Source organism: Crocodylus porosus, unplaced genomic scaffold (genome assembly GCF_001723895.1).
Source record: "Crocodylus porosus isolate Cpor-Errol unplaced genomic scaffold, CroPor_comp1, whole genome shotgun sequence".
In the NCBI taxonomy this organism is placed as follows: domain Eukaryota; kingdom Metazoa; phylum Chordata; order Crocodylia; family Crocodylidae; genus Crocodylus; species Crocodylus porosus.
Window position 1 is genome coordinate 98,378,003 of NW_017728947.1, and position 17,159 is coordinate 98,395,161.

Below are 17,159 nucleotides of genomic sequence, written 5' to 3' on the forward strand. Positions count from 1 at the left end.
CCACGAGTGCTCATAAAGCCATGCCAGATGCTTTTGGTGAGCCATGGGGGCTTTTGTGCCCTCCTGCCCCCTTTGATCCGTGTTGGGATTACCTGTTGAGTAGCTGAAGGCTGCTATTAAATCCCCCCTCAGTCTCCTCTTCCCTAAACTAAATAGGCCCAGTTCCCTCAGTCTTTCTTCATAAATCATATACCCCAGCCCCCTCACCATTTTTATTGCCTTCTGCTGGACTCTCTCCAATTTGTCCACATCCTTTCTGTTGTAGTGGGGGCCCCAAAACTGGACATAGTACTCCAGATGTGGCCTCATAAAGGGGAATAATCACTTCCCTTGACCTACTGGCAATACACCTACCAATACAGACCAGCATGCCGCTAGCCATCTTGGCAACAAGGGAACACTGCTGGCTCATATTCAGCTTATTGTCCAGTGTAACCCCCAGGTCCTTTTCTGTAGAGCTGCTGCCCAGGCAGTCAGCCCCCAGCCTGTACTGATGCATGGGATTGTTCCATCCTAAGTGCAGGACTTTGCACTTGCCCTTGTTGAACCTCATGAGATTTCTTTTAGCCTAATCCTCCAAATGGTCTAGGTCACTCTGAATCCTAGCCCTACCCTCAAGAGTTCTACTAGTCCCCCCACCTTGGTGTCATCTGCAAACTCACTGAGGGTGTACACTATGCCAGATGTAGCAGTGCGGGGGGTGTTGACCAGGTGGGAGCCTTGGAAGTTACGTGTGTTTCATGGGCATCCAGTTGGACAGCCCCTTATTAAGTTAAAGTAGGAGTCATTTTGCTTCTGTAAAATAAGACTAGATGAGGAATATTTTTCCCTTGTACTTTATTTCATCACAGCTATCTTAAAATCATCCATAGTTGCTGAAAGTTTTTCTTGTCTGAAGCAAGATGGCCTTGGATATGATCTCAGAACCCGATAATCAGAAAGACGGGAGCTGTAAAATGAAATGCAACATCATGCTACTGCTTGCTGCACTTAAAAGTTAACACTTTTAAGACACAGTATGATGGCAAGTACAGCATCTGCTGTGGTTTAAATGATGGAAGAGGGGCATAGGGTGGGGAGGAGTTGCAGGTGATGAACAAAACTAGAGACGGAGTAACTTCTATCATCCAAGAAACGCACCAGCGGCCAATTATTCACACATAGAGCAGTAAGTTTTATTCTTAGACAGTTTAGACTTTCCACTATTTTATGTTGTTTCGTTGTACCATTAGATCATACAAATCATTCCACAGGAGAGAATCTGTGCAATCTTGTGTAGCTTTTGCATGAAGGTTTTCCAGCTGTGACTGGAGTCCTTTGGGACCTCTGCTGGTGGGATGTTTCAAAGTAGTGTCCACTACTGTCACTGACAACTCAGTATGAAATCTTAAGGTGAAAAAGAATATTGTGGTCTATAGTATAGAGATCAGTGTTGTAACAGTGTGTAACTGTGATGGTCCAGGGAATATGCAAGAAACAAGATTTGTTTAGTAATGTATCTAATAAAACAAACTGAATAGTTGGATGAAATGTTTAGGCAAGCTTTTGGGTACAACAGCATGTCCTACCTCACATAACTGGACAAAATGAAAAAAGAGAAGGTGTTTTTCATGCCTTAAAGTTGCCTACCTTCTCTTGCAACTGTGAAACTGGTCTAATAAAATATATTACCAAACAAAACCTTCTGCTATTTGGTGCATAAAGACAAGGATGCAAAACCCTTTCCTCAGTGGCTGAAATGCCTGACTGGCTGTTAATCCAGGGTCTTTCATCTTTTATGAGACTGAAACTATCCTTATAGTTAATAAACTACCACTTTTGAATGGAAGATATTCCACACATGCACTGATTCAGACAGAAGACCAGACCATGAGTTGCCTCAGTGTGCTTGCTGCAGTGTCTGCAAATTGAGGCACTCCTGTCCATCCATGTTTAGTTACTTTCATTTACCCACATAGGTCTGACTGGCACAACAGCCCTTCTAGAACCTGAAGTGTGATTTTGGTGTTTAAAAGAGGATCTCTGAATATTGAACACAAGGGGAGAAGTTTCTTCTACCCGCATAGAGGGTACCTTTTAAAGCTGAAGCTGCTCTGACCACTGGTTCATGAAGCTGAATGTATCTGTATGCATGCTTTTGAAGGGGAAGATGTTGAAACAACTCCTGCTTCCCCATTGACATACCTCAGTCCTCACTCTTGTACTGACTGGTCCATTAGTTTCAATTCTAAAACTGGATCTGGGACTCCTGTTGTGATGTATTCTCTATACCCTGCTGATGGATCTAGATCCATCTACATCAGCAGGGTATAGACAGTATGATACCAAAGTATGATGCGTCCCCTAATTTCTAGGAAGGGATGGATTTCTGTGAGGATCCTAACAGACTAAGAAATGTAATGAATGCACTGAGTCTTTGCTGAGGTTAGATCCAGACAGGATCATCCCAGAGAGGGTCCTGGTTTGTCTGCTGCAGCAGTGGGATAGACAAGGGCTGCCAGAGAGCTGTGACCCCTTGTTTAGCCTTCCCTTCAGACGGCTCAGGAATAGTGAGGGGGAAGAGAGCTCCAGCAGATGCTGCTAGGAAACTTCCCAGCATCCAGAGCTGCCCTATTGCTGTGACCCGAGAATGGGAACATGCAAAAGCCACTTACAGAAAAGTGCTTTTTTATTTCTCTCTTTGCCAGCACAATCTATTCACAAGGACAGTTCCCACCCCAGCAGCAGCTGAGCTGTGCTCCTCTTCCCACAGAAAAACTTCTAGTAGTCTGAGGGAGGATACCAGCCATGCTCCCTCCAGCCTGACAACTGGAGCAAAAGGCAGCATATGGCTGCAGGACATTAGGACATCTTCCTTTTCTTGAAGGTACCTGGTGTTAGCATCAGGGCTTAGCTTGGGGCCATGTATTAAAGATTCATACTGGTTCTACATGCTGAATTACCTAAAAGTGAATACTTTTGGTTAGGAGTGGGCTCCATGCAAAATAAAGGGCTTCAACATTACTGCATAAGCACACATTCCCCACAAGTTAGCTACGCCCAGTTACAAGTTGTTTGGAAGTTTCATCCTGTATTACTGACAGCATAAGGTGAATAGCAGGGATATTACAGAAGTTCTATATTATAATTAGTCTATTCATACCTCAGTTTAGGACATATGCAATTTACTCCTTAGTTTTTCACCAACCCAGTCTAGAATTGGAAGCACCTGCTTGCTCTGGATAATTGATTCCTCATGCATGGAACCACCAGGGTCCACAAGCAATGGCTGTAGTGCAGCTGTGCCAAGACTGTCCAAGAATCCTCCTGATTCTGAAGAATCAATATCCATGAATAAGGAATAGCCAGGTGTGTGAGACATTGCTTCCATGATTACTCCAGGTTTTCTGGATAGATCAAATGGTCTTGTGAATCTTGTTGGAAAAGCCATCTTCTCTTTACTGTTTTTCTCCATTGGTATTTTAGAATCATTAACGGGTTCCATATAAATGTCATCCTGGGTTTCTGTTGCTGTAAGGACTGAGTCTGAAGATGTATGGGGGAACTCTTGATCTTCTGAAAGGAAAATGTCTGCCCAAGCTACTGCCTCTGGTGTTTTGAATGTCTGTAAAAACTGAATTCTTCTACGATTTCTCTTGTTACTGAAGTTCAAACTGTAATCTGAGTGAGTTGACATGTCTTCTGGATAACCAGAATAAGTGTCTAAAAACTACAACAGTAAAATAGCTTTAAATTAATAATAAACACACAGTGAACCTCTCAGTCAACATTAGAACAAAAGATAAGATTTTGATATTAATGCAAACTTCTCTATTATCATATCACTTCTGCTGCTATTTGCTATCAGTGCTCACAGAGGGCTTGGACGGACATTTAGTTGCTCCAGGGAGAGTCCCTGCTCTCTCTGGAGATGTCACAAGTGTATAGAAGTTCATAACTTTTCTCCCAGAGTAAAAGTGGCCACTTGGGGAGAAAAATAACTTGGGAACAGTCCAAGTGAAGTATCTCCCCAGATAATAACACTCAGGAGACAGAACTTCTATACAGGCAGCAGAGACAGACTCAACCTTTGCAATCCCAGTATGCTCTGCTTCTGTTCCCTCTCTTCCCCTGCAGCAGGAAGGAGAGCCTGTGTCAGTCTCAGTCAAGAGCAAAACACCCCTGAGTGTTTCAGGCTGGAAAAGCCCAGCACTGAAGCATTTTAGGGGGCATGTTCTGCTCCTGGCTTGTTCCCTGACTCACACTGCAGAATTTGGGTGCAGGGAAGCATACAAACACAGCTATAGCTGGGCTCCACCACAGCACAAGGAACAGGAAAGGCTGGAGGACTCTTCTGTGCATGGGACAGACACTGCACCTATCTTCCCTGACAATCCCTTCCTGGCAAGGGACAGAAGTTACACATAAACAAGTTTAAGTGATCAGAAACTGGTTTAAGCCTGTAACACAACATGAGTTTGCATGTAAATCAGTTTCGGAATGGCCAAAACTGGTTTAAGATAAACCTAGTTGAATGTAGTATCACAACTGATTTGGGTCAAACCAGTTTATGGAACTTCTGTCCCAGACCCCTTCCTGGTTTAAGTTAAATCAGAGTCCCCCAGCATCCCAGAATGCTTTTCAGCCCTGGGCTGGGCCTGTGCTGTCTACTCCAGAGAGCAAGGCTGGCCTTGTCACTCTGCTCACTAGCCAGAGCAGGGGTGGGGGTGTGGCCAGATGCCAGCTGGCATGGCCCCCTAAACTGGCATGATGCAGGTTTATTCCTCCTCCCTCCCCTCTCACCCTGAGACACTGCAGCTGGGGTCTGCATGGCCAGGGCATAGCAGCATCTGTTAGGGTCCATCTTCCCCCCACCCCTGACTGCCCCAGAGGACATGGCCAGAGATGAGCATGGAGGGGCCAGCCCAGGTTGGGACACAGGGGCAGGGCCCTTCCCAGCCGATTGCAGATTGGGCTGGGGCCACAGGAACTATACACCCAGATTGCTCCAAGATCCCTGCGTCCAGGCTAGGCTGGACTGTCATGGAGCCACAGCCGGCAGGCACTGTGCATGCGGTAAACACACGAGCCCTCAGTGCGTGGCTCCCAGGCCCACTGGTGACTGCAAGCTGGCCCAGGCAGCCATAGGCACAGTGGACTCACCCTGTGCAGCCAGTTCAGCTGCCAAGGTGGCTGCCCACAGCTGCAGTGGCTTCTCCTCCATGCCACTGCTTGGCCAGTCACCGCCCGCACATGCTGAGCTGGGCTGTCACAGAGCCGCATCCAGCTGGGAAGGACCCTGCCCCACAGCCTGGCATGGGCCAGCCCCATTATCTGCCCACCAGGACTGGCTGTGGGTGCAGCTGAGGGTGGGCATGGAGGGACTGACCTGGGCCAGACTGGGTTGTGGGGACAGGGCCCTTTCCACCTGGCTGCAGCTCTGTGACAGCCTGGCCTGGCCTGGGCATGAAAAGCCAGGAGCAATCTGGCCGTGCAGCCCCCGCGACCCCAACCCAAGCCAGCTGGGAAGGGCCCTGCCCTTGTGGCCCAGCCCGAGCCAGTCCCTCCACACCCACCCTCAGGAGTGCCTGCAGGCCAGCCTGGCTCAGCCCCCCAGCTAAAGCCCTGGGCAAGGCAGGTGGATGGAGGGGCCATGCTAGCTGGCTCTGGCCATGCCCCCCCCCTTGGGGACAAGTGTGACAAGGGCTGCTTCCCCCTTCCCCTCCAAGCATGTTCTGGCTGGGGTACCTGCAGCCCCTCCCAAATCATAGCCCCCTACCAGCGCCTGGCCACTCCCACCCTTGCTCCCCCCCCCTCGGGGCAGCTTGCCTACAGCCTTGCGGCTTGCTGTCAAAGGGAAGGGAGGGCTGCTTGCTCTAGTGCCCTCCAGCTTCTAGCCTGAGTCACTGTAGGCATGCAGCTGCATTTCTGGAACCAAAAGTGAGTGTCTGTTCACTTGCAGATCAGTTCAGTCTAATTAGGTTAGACTAACCTGCAAAGATTGAATCAATTTAGGCTCAGGCTTTTTCAAAGCCTGCAACATTCTCCTGGCTGCATGCTCTAGGGGCGCCTGGCAGCCCAGCATCTGCACTCTCCAGGTCATTTTTCCCTCAGAAAAATAAACCTGGGAGACTTGATCTGAATAATTGTAATATATATACACAGCCAGAGGCAAAGCCAAGAACACGACTATCCCCAGTGATATTTTTCAGTAAAGTGCTGTCATTGTAGCAGTTTCAATACCAAGATACACAAACATCTAATTGTAATGTAGTGTTTTAGTATAACTAGCACTTTGCAATGAGAGAATTTGTGAGCAGCCTTCTAAACACTTCCTTAGAGACAGTCAGTGAGTGCCTAGAGTTAAAATTTAATATGGGTGGGTTTTCTTTTATTTCAGAAGTTTCTTTTAACCTTTTCCAAAACAGCTGATGATTAAAGATAAAAGAAATGTGTATGAAATATGTTCATAATGTGAAAAGGCAACATGGTAAGAAGACTGAAATCTGTTTTAAGGCTTTTTATAAATGACGATAAAAACAACAAAATTCAAGTCACAAAATGTAGCTGGATGCTTGTAGAGTACTTAAATGTTCATCTCAGAATTTCTGTTTTGTTTTGTTGAACAAGAACAGCTGCTTTTAGAATAGAATTTGGTGCAGTGGAAATAGTCTTCAGAGCAGGGCAACTATAAGATAGAGTGAATCTTCACTCTTTTCCATCAGCCCCCCAACCCTGCTTCCCTTTTACCCACCACCAAAACAAGAAAGTATTGTTTTGGTACCTTATTACGAAATAGCACATTTCTCCGCCTCGTCTTCAAACCACCGCTGGTGCTGAGAACACAAAATGGTTCCTTGATGCAGTTATGTCTGTACCGCTTTTGATCAGGCATGGTTAATGTGGGAGGAGATCTTCACTGGGATTGTTATATGTCAAATAAATAAATAAATAAAGGTTTTAAAATTAAACATAAAGCTTAAACTGGTTTTATAATATAAACACAATTAATATTCTCTCTTTGTCTGAGAAATGGGTTCATAGCCCCATGTCTCCTAAATTATCCATAAACAGTTGAGCAAGACTATGCATTACACATTGCCGTGTCATTCACTATAAAAAAATTAACCCCTCATAACAGTAGGCTTTAAAGTCAGTAGATAAAGCTGATGCCTTCTTTAAACCAGAACTAGATAATGTGACTAAAACCAAAAGGTACAAAATGAACTTTTTACTAGCAAAACTATTATATGTTTGAGCAAAGAGATATCTTAAATACCTTTTTCGCAACATAATGTGTCTAGATCAAAGCTAAAGCAATAGTTACCTTTAAATGTAAGAGTTGGGGGTTTTTTGTTTTTGCTTCTCTTTGAAACAAGGCTGCTAATAATGAAAAAGTAAAAACATACAAACCTAAATAAAATTTCATGTCACTTGTTTTCTCTATGGGTCCTTCTGCAGTAGGCAAATCCTGATTTAAGCAAATATTTCCATCAGAAAGGTATACAAGAACATTTGTAATAGTGTATTTGTCACAAAGTTTATGTAAATGTTTCTATGTGAAGATCAAAGATCTCCAAATGCAAATCAGAGCCAGCATAACAGAACACGTTTCAGAATACAGTGAAAGTGCTCTGAAGAGTGCTTCATAAGTCTTTCCACGCGCCAAAGCAACCCATGTCCTTTTTTTATTTTCATTTAGTATTTCTACTACGGTCTATCACTGCAGGACATATATAGTTATTGTAATTAACTTTGCCATTTTTAAACATGTTACTATTATGTTTCATTGCCCATATTTTTGGAAAAAGGAAGTAGAAAGATAAGAAACAAACAAACATACATTCTGCTATGCCTGAGGAAGGGTGAGTGCACCTGAAAGCTTGCAAATAAAGATTTTTTTTTTGCAAATATCTAGTTGCTCTAATAAAAGAGATCACCTCTGCCACAAGTTGATTCCTTTTGCCTGTAGAACAATATGGCTACAACCTGCACCCCTGAAACATGGCAAATATCAAATTTTAACTGTTTTTTAAATGCAAACTTAATAATTTTACAAGAAAGTAGCAAATTCACCACCTTGGAACCTGAAAGCTGACACCCTGGCTGTTGCCTGTTATTCCAGCTAAATCTGCATGTTCACAGAGCTCAAAGTGTCTCAACACAAGAGAATTTCCTGCCCAGGAGAGCATCCATCAAACCATCCTCCTGTGAAATATGAAAAAACATAAGCAGAAGAAAACATAATTTAACATCCGGCTTGACACCAGACAACATCAAGGTAAACAGACTGTTCTAACTTTTACCTGAGCCTAATCTGCACGAAGTGAAGTATTCCAACAAGGAGATCTTACAACATCTTCAGCTCTCTTATGAAATATGAATTTTACGATCTTTGCATTCTCCTATGCCTGAGGAAGGGGGAGTGTACCCAAAAGCTTGCAAATAAAGAATTTGGTCTAATAAAAGATACCACCTCTGCCACGAGTTCTGATTCTAAAATGTCTTAAAGGCATTTCAGATGCATCCAGCCAACGATGTTAAGCTATAAAATACAAAAAGAACTGACAAAAGATAGTTTCCAGCTTTTCTTCCTATCTCCCAGGTAAATAATTAAGTTTATGAATGTATATTTCCTGCACTTCTATCTGCAGTATTTGTATGAACAATCACTTGAAAGTTGAAGGCAGAGCAGAGGTACACCTTACAGATTAACTCCTTCAGAGAAGCCTGAGTTTTCATAAATAGCTCACTTCATCAGATGCTTACAAGCTTAGGCCTCTTTGAAGGAGCTAGTCTGTAAGGTGCAACTCTGCCTTGCTCTTTGCCTGACTTCAGACTAACACTACTAACTACCTGATTCAGCTTTTGTAAGTTGAAGAACAGCTTATGGCTGCCACAGTCTCTAGCACGTATTTTAGTTATGACTCTGCCAGACCCAAATGTAAATGCATGTAAAATTCTTTCCCAAAGGAAGAATCTCAGGGCCTAGATTCTTTTAAATTAGTTAAATTAGTGTCATGTAAATTAGTTCTGTGCACAAAAATGAGTTGCAGCATTGTCTGGAACAGACAGAAGAGGAGGTCTCTAGGGGGGTTATACACACCAGTAGGCACTAATATAGTATCTTACCGCCAGGTGGGAGGGAAGCCAGTAATGGCATGTTGGCACTGAGCAAGCAACACCTCTGTAATGGTTAGAAGCGGACACAGCACAACTTCATAAGGGCTGTTCAACTTCTAAGCAGCCAGGGCTGTGTGCCCTGCAGGCTGCACAAGTGAGGACCGCAGGCCCAGGGATTGCCTGCCCATCCCTGTAATGCCACATGCCTACACTGCCCCCAACTCCCTGCTGCACCACACGCCCGGGCACCCTACCTCATCCCTGGCACTGGAGGCTGCACTGTGCTGCCCTGCCCTGCCCTGCCACCTAAGGTGGGAGCAGCAAAGGGAAGCTAGAGGGAGGCCCCAGCTACTGCTGCTGGAGAAATGGGGGAACTGCAGTGATGCAGGAGATTGCCCTGACCTCAGTAACGTAACTAGGGCAGGGTAAGCAGGGCATCTCTTTCAGGTGCTGACTTTGGGGGGGTGCCAGAACTGGGGGAAAGAAAGCACAATTCCACTTGCCCCTCTCCCCTCCTGCCCTGGACAGCCTGCTTGGTGTGGCACCAGAGTAGCGAGAGCAAAAAGCTACCCACACCACAGCAAAGGCTTCTGGCAGGAGGGATTCTAGTGATGCTCCCAGTTTCCTGTCCTCTCCCCACCCCACACCCTTTGCAGCAGAGAAGGGAGTGCCACTGCCACTGTCTGGCCACAGGAGCTGGGCAGGGCAGCACCACACTAAACAGTGGGATGGAGTTCACTGAGTAGGACAAACGGAATGGCATTCCTCCATCACTGGGGACCCCCTCCTCACACCCCAGGCACTCAGTTTGCTCACTACACCTCTGTCTTGACCTATGTGAGAGCAGCACAAAACGTGCTGAGAAGCAGATATGATGATCACTCCTCCATGGCTCACTAGGCCTCCTTTCAGAGCAAACCTCTTGCACTAGAATCAGCAGCCTATGCAACTGATGCTGTTAATATGGTTGCAGGTCTGACTTCCTAGGAGGATGCTTTGAAGGGAAGAGGATGGGGCATGTAAAGAGCATTTTTCAGCCTCTGCCAGAGCATCTGAAAAGGCAAAGAAAGGAGGGCATGCCTCCATATGCTGTCAAATTCTGAGAGAGAATTTTCCTGCCCTAGTTTCCTACAATAGCTGGTCCAGCCGGGGTTCAAACGGGGAGGAACATTACCGCAGCCTTGCTGATAGAGCCTAACCCAGTAGTGGACTCTCCTGTGCATTTTTTTTAAAGAGAAAAAGGAGAGAGACACTTGTAAGGGGAAACACACCACAAGGCTCATTTTGAGACCCCAGCCTTATTTTTCTATTATTCTAACTGCCTATTTTTCTCTCCCACAAACAGCAGAAGAAAAACAAAAGGCTTTTCTGACCTAAAATTGTTCAAGTGAAAAGGAGATTACTGAAGCGTAAGGGAGTGAGGGGTGTGCCCAGTGAGGAAGGAGACTTTTTATTTTAACTATCGGGTCATTGCTACATACCATAATATGCATTTCAGTACAGAAGTGGAGAAAAGAGAGTTTTCACATTTCCATACATTTTTTCACAGAAACAAACCTGATTCCTTTTCAGCCCTTTGAAGTCTGTCATTTCAAATCCATGTTCAGATGTATAAGTTGTGAGGCAGTGCTCTTGTAAAACCACCACTGTAAAAAGCTAAATTAGCTTCACCCAGCCCCGCATGTCACACACAAGATTTTTCTGACTAGAAAGACGATATAAACTAGAAACCGATTTCTTCCCTTCATGTCATTCTTCAAGGGAATTCAGTGTCATGAAGGTGAAAACTTAAGTACTCAGTTCATACAAAGAAAACTAGAGATGGCTGTTTGCAGTCAACATTTTCCAACTCTTTGTGTAAATTTTATCCCAGAATTCTGGAGGATAAATTCTGGCAGCACCTTACACGTACACACATATGAGATTGTCTGTAGTTTTTAAAGAATTCATTATACATTTTGTATGAGTCTTTCCACAAAGTCTGGACTTTAATGACTGAATCAGATTACAAAATTCTAATAAACTGGAAGGAAAGAGAGAAGCCTTTCTTAAAAAATAAAACTACAAGTTGTAAATCCTGTAAGTCCAACATCATCGGTTCATTCCCCACTTACTGTAATTTTAATTTTTTTTAAAGATTTGCTTTTGTGGGCAAAAACAAGGAACATCTTTAAAATCTCTCCTTTTGTGTTCAAGAAACAGGGTGGATCTCTATAACCCCATGTCTACTGATACCTATGCCACACTTCTCTTTCCAAGCCTAAAATAGTCCCACACAACCTCCACCTTAGAGAGCTCACTATGCATGACCTCCAACTGTAGACACTGCATCCCAGATAGAATTGGATGGCAAATGATATTCCTGTCCCACAAACGCATAACAAATTCTTTGCCACTTAGAAATAAATTAGAGGCCTTTCCAAAGCTTTCATGGAATAACTGAGGAAGAGAAACCCATGCCAGAATAGGAAATAGCCCATGGTTAAGGTAAGCCCTGGGATGTAGAAGATGCAGGGACTTGAGCATCCAGCATCCCAGAGGCATAACCTGACCACTGGCCTGTAACTACGGAGTGAATTTCTATCGCTTTAGTTTTGACCAAAAAATATCTTCCAAACAGAAATTTAATCAAAACCAGTCTGTGTTTGTCAAGCACTTTGGTTTTTAGGCTTCAGCGTTTTCTGACAGAACTCTGTCTTCACAAAAAACTCCTCATCAGCTCAAATCCCAGCCCTATACAAGTCTTGTTTTCATCAAGATTATGGCATCTGTAATGCCACTGCCCACTCTACCTGCACCCTGACACTTGTATCCTCTCTAAAATACCTTCAAAGATCTGATTTATTGGAACAGATGCTCTACCTGCCTTTCTGCTGCACTCCATAGCCCTTTCTCTGTCTCCAATTGCCTTTTCCTCACTTGTCTCCTGAAAACTGAGAAGAGAATTTACCACTCAGGCATAGTTCAGGATTACATGAGATCATAACAGTTTCTGGACACTCTGAAGACCTAGTTTTGGTGGAATTTTGTCTGGCAAATTACAGTTTTTACAAGACAGATGATAATAACTATATTATAGAAGCTTATTATAATAAAATCCAGTTTCAGTGAAGGAATGCCTTAGCTAGTGAGAAAATTTGAAGAAATTAGCTAAAATATAGACTGTAATAAATCAGCCATTCAAATACCTTTATTATAAACATGTTAGCCTCACCAAATAAATAAATATTTACTTGCATAAACCTACCTTTCAATCAAAATCTCCATCCTCATTTGCAAAGTTGTTAGCTAGTATGTTCATATACAGGATATTTTAAATGTAAAAACCCATCTTGGAGAACAAAACTGATGGTTATCTATTCTGATGTCATATTCATTACTATGGAAACAAAATGTAATGTTAAAGGTTGCACTGTGACATCACTGTGTATACATGTATGATATCCTACACTGCCTCGTTCAGGCATCAGGCATGAAGTCTTCTCAAAAAGAAGCACCCTATTGAGGACGGATGTGGGATCCTCAAACATGTCTTTTATCTCAGTTAATTGTAATGAAGTGCATTCTGGTTTTATATTCATTTTCATCAAGGCCTTTGACTCCAAAACAGAGATCTCTCTGTAAAAACTCTTATTGCCTAGTCAAGATAAAATCATTGAGTTACATGCTAAAATAACTTGGAAAAGTAATTAGATCTTGATTCTGTTTTTGTTTACTCAACTGCAACACTCCCTGACTTCAAACAGCATCATGCCTTCATTTCTTATGACTCAAATGCATGAAAGGTGACTTGACATACCAAATAACCCAAAGAATGATAGTCATTGTACCTCAGTCCTTTTGCACAGGAAGTTGGAATATTTTGACCAGAAGTGTCACTGGAGCTGTTCATGCAACTTTCAGCATTTGCACCACTTCCTCCCTTCCTAAGGGAATAAAGGATTATAATTCAGTTCTGTCAGATTCCAGGGGACAAGATTCTGTGCTGTAATGAAGGAGTGTAGGTCATAAGATACATAAGTACAAAAACATCAGTCACTGTAAGGCAAGTTTGTCTTTGTCTGAATAATAAATCCCACTCACCTCGTTATACTACACTTTGTAGCTGCTGGAACAGACTGCAGCCCAGCTTCACCAAACTGAGTTTCTGCTCTGGAAACCAACACTAAAGTGTATGGCTCATGAAAGCATGGCCAAAGCTTCATGTTGTAGCGAGACATAGAGTTTCCATCAGCACACATCCCCATAATCAGTAGGCAATTACAGCAGTTACTTGCTAGTTCCTATTTCCTTCTCAGCTACATTAACAACTTAGCTGGACTCCTCTTTGGAGGCAATCAGGAAAAGGCTAATTCAAACTGAAGCTTATGGAAGCCTGTTAGGTAATAAGGAGGTATGTGATCAACTTGCAGCATTACCTGTGTAAGAACTACTGTGTACCAACACTTACTAAATTGCAATATGAATTAAAAGTCTCACTCTTTGTCAAAATGCATTCTAAAGCACTATTAAAGAGACCAATATGGAGCATTTGCCGTCAATGGAATACTGGACAAAAGCAAATACAGTAACAGTGTGTGTGTGTGCGTGCAAGATGGTATTATCACCGACTAGGGCCTCAGCTTATATAGCACGTCCAGTTTGGAGAGCTGCATTGAAAAAAGGGCGGAGAGAAGTTTTAAAGACTTAAAAAATATGAGCAGGTGAAGGTACAGACATATTCATTTGGAGAGAGATTAAGTAAGGGGCACATGACATTTATTTATTGAAAAGGCTACCATGGAGAGAAAGAAACCCCCGCCAAACCTGTTAATTCCCCTGTAGGCACAAGGTAACTGGTCTGAGATTTATTTGGTACACTTCAAGACATTAAAAATAGACAGTGGAGTAAAGTGGCCCAGTTTAGCATCAGCTTCATTGAGACTCAGCTAGGATCTCCCTGGGTAGTTAGGAAAATAATCCTGTGTTTGTGCAGTGGGTTAGACTAGATGATAATGCCCACAATTCCTTCCAACCCTGATTCTGTGACTTCAAACCATGTACAGGTTTCCCTTGATTTATGTGGTACATGCATTCCCAGAGAATGGTGCATAATTCATATTCATATAAAGCAAACCCACTTTATAATGTAACGAATTGGGACAGATTCCCATGCCGGTGAGGGAGAGACGGAGTGAGGCTGGGACTAGGAAAGGGGTGGGGGCAAGGGTGCCACTCCTGGGGCTGCGCAAGGGAGCAAAGCAGAAGGAACAGAGCAGCACTTACCTCAGCCCCTGCTGCAGCAGCCCCAGGAGCAGCCAGCGCCAATGGCCCGCAGCCACGGGGCTGCACTGTGCTCCACCTGTCCCCACTCACCCCAGCTCCTGGGCTGCGCCATGCCATGGTGAAGGCAGCTGGTGTCGGCTGTTCCCAGGGCCACCACAGCAGGGGTTGGGAAGAAGCAGAACCCCCAGCAGCACAGGGCACAGCGCAGCTTTTCTGCACTCACCCTAGCCCCTGCTGCAGCAGCCCTGGGAGTGGCCAGCGCCAGCTGTGGAGGGAACTGTCAGTGGGTGCGATGTGTGTGGGGGCAGAGGGGAGAAGGGGGCACCTCTTGCTGCTCCAGACCCTCCAGGAGGGCTACGGGCTCAAGGGCTGTGCCAGGTTCTTCCCAGGAGGGCATGTGCCCCCAGATTTATGTGCAGGATGATAGCAGGTTGGCACTGCAGGCTGGAGCCAACAGTGGCACTGGGTTCTTCCCAGTGCTCAGGGTAGGCTGCGCCAAGTGCTAAGAACAGTCCGGTGCTGCTGCCAGCCCCAGCCTGAAACAGGAGCCTGCTGTCATCTCATGAACAGATCTGGGGCACACAGCAAGAGGTTCCTTCCCCCTGCACCCATTGATGGTTCCTTCCACAGCTGGCTCTAGCCATTCCCAGGGCCACTGCAGCGGGGGCTAGGGTAAGTGTAGACAAGCTGTGCCGTGCCCTGTACTCTGCTTCTTCCCACACACCCCAGCCCCTGCTGTGGCTGCCCTGGAAGCAGTCAACAGCAGCTGCCTGCACCACAGCACAGCCCAGCTCAGGAGCTGCAGTGAATGGGGATAGAAAGAGCCCAGGTACAGGGGAGCAGGTGGAGCCAGGGCAATGGGGCCAGGGACTGTGGTCCACAGCCCCCTGACCCCAGCAGGCAGTGGCTACTGCAGCAGAGTCCAGCTTCCTTCCCCCACCACCCGTACCTGCTTGCTGTGGGCTTGGGTAGGGGGTGGCTGTTGCCTGCTGCTCACACTCCTCAGGGGAGCAGGGGGGACCTGTGCCCCCTAGATCCCATGCATGGGTGAGGAGCAGGCACAGGCTACCTGCCATGGGCTCAGAGACTCCTGCCTTTACAGCCCACCAGGTGTCACAGCTGCAGGGAACAGCAGGGTTGTGCAGGGAAGCTTGTTGCTACTGCAAGCTCTATGCTGCCCTGGCAACACATCCCTTTTCTATACAGCAGCAATGAGGGGTACAACCCTGAGCAGCCACCCCTGCTGCTGCCATGCGACACCTTGCCAGGGCTGTGGGGAGCTGGCAGCAGCAAGCAGCTTCCCTGCTGTGCCCTAGAGTACTAGCTGCACATATGGGGCTCCAGAGGCTCTTGGGGGAAGCCCTGCCTCCACCCCCTGCACAGATCTGCCTCCTGCCACCCTCCCAAGTGCTCACAGCAGGGAGCTTCCTTTCCTCTCCCCCCATGATCTGCCTGCAGCCACCCTAATCCCTGCCCTGCATTGCAACCCCAACCCTGATGCATTGGGCAGCAGCCTCAGCACTACCCAACTCCCTTACTTCCAGGGGCCTCAGTCCCCTTCCCCCCCACCTCCAAGCTGTTCTCTAGGCTGCCTGGCAGCCATGTACATATACACATAGGTGCATGGCACTCCCTGCCTGATTACCGTATTTTTCAGACCATAAGACACACTTTTTCCCCCCCAAAAGTGGGGGGAGAATGAGGGTGCGTCTTATGGTCCGAAGGTGTGTGTCCCCAGGAAACAGGGCGGAGCTTGCCCACGGAGCCCAAGCTGGACATCCACCGCTTGTTTAGACCGGAAGCCAGCGCCCGTGCCGGTGGCCAGGAGCCAGCAATAAAAATGGTCGGCTGGAACAGATGGGGCAGGAGTCCGAAGGAGGGACTCGCTGCCGCGGAGACTGAGGCTCCAGGAGGGGTGCGTCTTATGGTCCGAAAAATATGGTACCTTCCTCCCACTCCCGCACAGGCTGGAATTTGTCAGCATGTAGCAACAGCTCTTTAAAATCCACAGGTTTCTCTGGTAAAATGGGAAATCCATTTTCTTCAGATAGTGAGGAACAATCTGTGTTTTCCTTCATTTTTCTGTGGGAAACTAAACCTGGATCCCTGTTCAATCTTCTTGGGACCCTCACTCTCCTGGAGCAAGCAGACTGGGAAAGACTGAAGTTATGTAGAAAGTGCTTTGGTACTGTTGTCCCTCCTTCTGGTTAGGCTGGGATGGTCTACAGGGTGCTGTAAGTTCACTCTTCCTTCCAAGGACTTGCATTTGCGTGCATTGCCCACAAGTCAACAGAGTAACTAAACTGCCTTTCTTTTGTAAGAACTTCGTAAGAGATAGTGTCTACACTATGGGGACCCATACACAGCAGGTGTCTGGTATCTGCTTCAACATGTGCCAATTATGTGTTGGAGTACACTTGATTAAATCAAGGCTAGGGGAGCATACCAAGTTAAAGCACCCCTGAATACATGTAATGCAACAGATGCTTTAAAAATTAGAGTGGCTCTCAGAAGCATTCTGAAGCACCGCTCCCCACAGCACATGTAAAGACTTCGTAAGTTTCTATTGCCTCAAGGTCCTGTTCTAGGCAGAACAGCATGTGAAAACAAGTTTGTAAGTACCAAGGAAAAGTAAGCATCTCCCATTTTCTTCCTGGGTACTGCCAAAAACTAACGTTACTCTACTACACCTGCACCCCTGGTAGAGGACTTTCTACATGGACTACAATTATCATCATTTTAAAAAAAAAAAAAGGCCCACTGTTGCAAATAAGGTATCAGACTACAGCGCT

General features: G+C 45.7%; 1 protein-coding gene across 1 annotated transcript; it reads right to left on the reverse strand.

Annotated features, from left to right (window-relative positions):
• Positions 1-2,479: 2,479 nt before the first annotated feature.
• On the reverse strand, positions 2,480-7,156 carry LOC109320983. The gene is made up of 2 exons (XM_019551273.1): positions 6,764-7,156; positions 2,480-3,709 (listed from the first exon to the last, which is right to left on the reverse strand). The coding sequence occupies exons 1-2, from the start codon at positions 6,872-6,874 to the stop codon at positions 3,149-3,151; spliced, it is 672 nt and encodes a 223-aa protein (XP_019406818.1). The 5' UTR covers positions 6,875-7,156; the 3' UTR covers positions 2,480-3,148.
• Between the last annotated feature and the right edge of the window lie 10,003 nt (positions 7,157-17,159).

What these genes read in the sequence shown, in the direction of transcription:
- LOC109320983 (XM_019551273.1), bottom strand. Translation starts at nt 6,874, where the DNA reads ATGCCTGATCAAAAGCGGTACAGACATAACTGCATCAAGGAACCATTT. An exon ending in ATGTGCTATTTCGTAATAAG is followed by an intron (nt 3,710 to 6,763) that starts GTACCAAAACAA and finishes TTACTGTTGTAG; the next exon opens with TTTTTAGACACTTATTCTGG.